Genomic DNA, 5,467 nt, shown 5'->3' with positions numbered 1-5,467 from the left:
GCAATAAATAATTTAAAATTTCACATTTTATTTAATTATCAATCAAATATTAATTGTTAATTAATTTTGAGAGGCTTATATATTTGTTAAAATATATAATTTAAATATATATATATATATATATATATATATATATAGTATTAAATATAAAGAAGTATATAGAAGGGAATGCAGAAAGCTAGAACATTTGCTCTAGTGCTGCTATGTTGAGATCAATGCTTAATTTGCGTCTTTGCTTGCAATTGCGTGGTGCATATGGTGCTTTCATGACCATGTAGGAGTATATTGAGCTTTTGTTGGGTAAGGCTTATGATTGCAAGTGGTGTACGGTGTACCTTTCTTTTATTGCTATTTCTAATGCTCATGAACATGAGAAAAAATTGGAGGTGAGTGAGACAAAATTGAAATTTACTGGTATAGGATTTTGTTATGTTGTGAGTAACATTGAAGAAGAAAGAAGAAAAAGAGAAGTGATAGATACAAAAGGAGAATGTTTTCATTCCTTCAAATCATCAATTTCAATGACATAACCGTGTAAGAGTGAGGAACTCAACTTTTATATATTATAAATAGATAAATAGATATAACCCACCTATCTAATCTCAAGTCTATATAACATTAGTTTGAGTAGTTCAACAAATTTTAATCATAAACAATGCGAAATAAAAATAGATGTTATTATAACATAAAGCATATACAACACAAAATACCACAACAATTTTATTTTTATAGAATGTAGCCAGTAACACATTGAGATTTCATATACTTGCACTTTCAATTTCATTGCAACAGTCAGCTACAACGTTAGTTCAACAGAAAGTAGCTTTGAAACAGTGGTTGCCTGATTTTGATGCTACTGAATGTATTTGATTTTGGTGAAGTGATTTCAAAAGAAACCTTCATAGGCGTTGTCAATCTTTCACAAGAAATCTTTGCTTTATACTTAAATTTATTGTAGTTCAAATACTTCCCAAGTTCTGTTAGTGTTAATGCTGCAAAAATTTTGCATATTCTAACATTTCGGTTAGTCATAGTAACACCATCATGTATAAACTGAAAGTGAAAATCTTTGTAATTTCTAGTTTCCAATCATATAGCCAAAGAGGGAGCCGTTTGATAAACTGATACATCAAAAAGCAAACATGGAACACTAACATAACAAGCGAGAGCATTTATGCCATGTACACAACAAAGTTACATGGCATGTCTATCAACTGATGCATAACAAAACATTTATTCTAAACTGAAAATTTCATTATAATCTAACAGAGTTTGCACAAAGGGCATCTTAAGTGTGTGAATTGTAAAAGTTGAGCTCATGGATCATGCTTAGTAACCCTTCCATGGTGAAGCAGGAGGCAGGCTTCCGTAGAGGAATGAGAAGATCAAGGTCAAAGCCCGTGCTGGTTGCCAGCTAGGAACCAGATGTCCTGCTCCTCTTACTGTAACAAATGTCACTCCTTTGTATTTCACCACATATCCTCCAACCTGTGTGATTATTAGAAGTTGGTCATGTTTAAAAATCATTAAAAAAATTATTAACTGATTTTCAAGAGAACACAAGTCAGTATCAGACCATAAATTTGATGCCACAGTTGGACTTTTGATTAAGGTTTTAAATTGTGGTCATGGTCACAGTTTCGTTGCAATCCTTGATATTGTGGAAAATTATGGACAAATGCAGTTGATGTGGCTCATTTTCTGAGATCTTGCTTTTGATGTTTAAATTATATGTAATAGTTAGCACAAACACATTTATCATGATAGTTTTTTTTTTTTTTTGCTTGTTTGGTAACGCTGAAAAACCAAACCGTTCTTCAGTATGAATGAATACTATTTTTTCAACCACTTCAGGTTCTAACTGGATAGTGGCATGCTTGGATTTATGGCTTGTATCAGTACACAACTGTTTTATTGTAACTGGAAAAGGTTAAAAATCATTTTAGCTATTCTTTGTGAATGAAAGGCAATGTTAAAAGGAGTGAAATTATCTACTACATAAATTTTTTAAGATTAATTTCAGTACCTCATTTCCAGAATACCATGGACGCCAAGGAACCTGGATAGGTAGCTTGAGGGTGTTGATTGCATATCTGGAAGATGTAACTGGCACCCTTGCATCCGTATCACCACTGTAGGAGAACACATCATCTAAATTTAGTACTTTGAATTCATAAAACAAAGTTGAAACCTCAGTATTCTACAAGAATGAAAGAATTAATTGAATTCAAAAAAATGGGTATGGGTAGATAGTGGAGGTCTGTGATGGCAATGATATCCAAGGAACTCAGAATAGGTAAGACTTCCTACAGGCTCATTCAGGAAAAAAAAATGATAGCTATTCAAAGGTATATTTTTTTGTATGATGTGTAAAACTATATCATTTTCATGGTTCTTGTGGCATTGTTTAATAATACTTTAGTTAAATTGGATTTACCTGTATATCCACAATACAATGTTACTGTCGGTGAGATACTTGATGACAGGTAGGATGGTAGTTGGGCTGTCGTTCCAGTCTATTAAATCACTGTAAATTTTTCAGAATATGTTATATGCTTGGTTAGCAATTAGCATACAGTAGCATTTGATCTAAGATGAATTTTATTTTCATTTCTTGTTTTGATAAATAATTACAAAAATGTACCATTTTGTTTTTACTTTATTTGCAATTTTTAAATAGTTATATAGGAAACGGTGGAAATAAGATTTTGTTTCTTTATTTATATAATTATTTAAAAATAGGAAACACTTAAAATATGGTGATATTTTTGTATTTACAGAAAAAGAAAAATAAGAAACATTCTTTTAAACCAAATTGGTTTGTACTTTGAAATGTTTTATGATTATCCAAGTTATTGTAGATTACCTGCAATGGGACCAGTTTGTGGGTTTTGCATGAAGAGCTAGTTGGACCTCTGGCCTATTTAGATAGGCTTCCCCGTAGTAATCAGAACACGGGTCAAAATCATATACCTGAAATTAAGTGTCGGAGGGCATGAAAAATTACTTGGAAAATGCATAACTAAAGTTGGAAAATCTTGGATCCTTAAAACACTTTTATCATACTAGTTGAAATTAATTAACTTTTTTGGTAAGGAGATCTTGCTAATTTCCATGGAATTGCACTGTTTCTGTTTCCTACTTACTTTGTTAGTTTTTTACATAGTAAGTATCTAATGAGAATTTGAGATTGCTTCTAATATGTTACACCAGTTTGATCCAAAAAATAAGATGTAAGCAGAGTTATAACACAAAAATGAAAATAGAAAGAGATGAAGAAGGGAAAGAGGGTAAAATGGCAGAACAGGGCATGTGAACTTCATATCTTTGTTAAATTTTGAATTATTTTTCCCTTTATGCAACAATAATGCACATCAGGATATAGGAGTTTTACTTACAGAACCAGATGATGATTCATTTTTGAGAGAAGAGTCATGACACAGTGGAGCATAGATGTTATAAAAGTCTATGTTTCCTTTTTCAGTTAATGCCCTTCTTGTTGCATTGGAACATATTTGCGAAATGTTTTCAGAACTGTAATCGCAGTACTTCTCAATCAACTCATGTGTTTGATCCGAGTTCAAAGCATGAGTCCATAAGTAATCAACTATCCCCTTTGTACCTGTAACATCATCAATCCAAGCGTTCCCTATCTGAAATTTTCAGTACAAAAATCAATAAGTTAGAAAGATGAGATGGTAAGTGGAATGATATCACATAAGCATTATTTGCAGCAGTAGTCTTTGAACATACAGCAATGCCTTTGAGGTTAATATTTTGTTGACTGAATTTATTGTTCACCAAAATAGTGTATGCAAGCTGAGGCACATAATGTCCGGCATAGCTTTCTCCAGTTATGTAAAAATTGCGGGTTTTGTACTCTGGAAACCTCTCTAACCAATTGATCAGGAAAACATATGCATCTTTTGCAGTAGGCTTATCTCCTGAATGATCATAGTCAGAAGTAGTGTTTGAGTAGGAAAAGCCCACCCCAGCAGGGGATTCCAAGAACAGCACATTTGCCACTGCATAATGAATGCACAATTGTATGTTAATTTTTTCATGTTTCACAAGTGCATCAAAAAGGTTGGAATCTAGAAAAATAGTTATTTTGATTAATGTCTCACCTTCATTCCAAGCATATTTGTTGCGATATAGTGTTTTGCCATCGGAGTTTATTCTGAAAGGTCCCAATTCCTCAAAGGCACCATACCCCAATGAGGAACAACCAGGTCCTGTGAATTTCAAACACTATGTTGTCAGAATCTTTGAATCGAGTGGCAATCCTACGTGATATGACTGATAATGTTCTAGTCTACATAGAGATGACACTCTTCAAAGTTCAGATTATGATGATGCTGATAAAATCATTTAATTAAGTTTCACAATGTTAGTTATATTCACAGGGGACAAATATCAACTGATATTTTTATTTTGTTACTGTGAAAGGTGAAGAAATATCATCAATTAAATAAAAATTAGCACCTTACTAACTAGCACAATGATGGCACCGGTAAAAAAAAACACTATTAAATGCTCTTTTCTTTTAGGGAATATTAAATTCTTCTATTAGTATAAACTATAAAGTAAGAATTATATTATTTTATATTTTTAATATAATAAAAAAAATCATTTTCATTAACTATTCTCTACTTTTCTTTTCTCAACCCTGTTGAAGTTATCCTAAAAGTAAACAATTTATCCCCCTCTTATTTTTTGTTGAAAATTATCAGATATATGTAAAAAAAAAAAAAAAAGACAGAGAAAACACACACGAATAGAAGTTATCAGCATGAAGCATTTTGAGTTATACTTTTACCTCCATTTAGCCACAAAACTAAAGGTTTAGTTGAAGGGTTATATGGAGATTCCACAAAATAATAGAAAAGTGCTCTTCCAGCCTTTGGATCAACAGTGACATAGCCGGAATATTGGTCAAAATTCACCCCATAGGGTTGGCCAGGCAATGCCGCAATCTTGTCAGCTTGCTTTTGCCCCTCTTGGGATGCAACATAAGCAGAAGAATGAGTTTTCAATGCATCTTCCTCTGCCCAAGAAAGGGTCACTGGAGGCTTCTGTGAACTCCTAGATAGAATCAACTCTTCAAGTTTGTCAGCCTGGCTGGCTTTGCTATAGGGAAGAAGAACCAAGAGGCTCAAATTGAGAAAACAAGCATGCAGAGAAAGTTTCTTCATCTTGTTCACAATCACAACTTGGTTACTTGGTTTTTGTATCCTAAGTTTCTATATATTTATAGGAGTGGCAGAAAATGCAGAACTGTTTTCTTATGTTTGGAAGCATGTGAAAGAAAGAATACAGAGTTAACACTACACTACTTTGGTCCATGCATGGATCAGCCGGCAAGTTTATTTAGTTTCTCATTCAAAATGAGTCGGCCTACCCCTTTTTTTCTTTTGTCCAGAATCATATGATAGTTGTTTATTAATTTAGCATTTTGTTATTAACT

At 32.7% G+C, this 5,467-nt stretch overlaps 1 protein-coding gene across 1 annotated transcript; it reads right to left on the bottom strand.

Moving 5' to 3' along the window:
- Positions 1-1,047: 1,047 nt before the first annotated feature.
- On the bottom strand, positions 1,048-5,206 carry LOC114381882 (serine carboxypeptidase II-3-like). The gene is made up of 8 exons (XM_028341106.1): positions 4,820-5,206; positions 4,128-4,235; positions 3,754-4,025; positions 3,399-3,653; positions 2,867-2,973; positions 2,438-2,527; positions 2,027-2,132; positions 1,048-1,488 (listed from the first exon to the last, which is right to left on the bottom strand). The coding sequence occupies exons 1-8, from the start codon at positions 5,193-5,195 to the stop codon at positions 1,330-1,332; spliced, it is 1,473 nt and encodes a 490-aa protein (XP_028196907.1). The 5' UTR covers positions 5,196-5,206; the 3' UTR covers positions 1,048-1,329.
- Between the last annotated feature and the right edge of the window lie 261 nt (positions 5,207-5,467).

The sequence above is a fragment of the Glycine soja genome, chromosome 13 (assembly GCF_004193775.1).
Source record: "Glycine soja cultivar W05 chromosome 13, ASM419377v2, whole genome shotgun sequence".
Classification (NCBI taxonomy): Eukaryota; Viridiplantae; Streptophyta; class Magnoliopsida; order Fabales; family Fabaceae; genus Glycine; species Glycine soja.
This window is presented reverse-complemented; position numbering and strand designations above follow the sequence as displayed.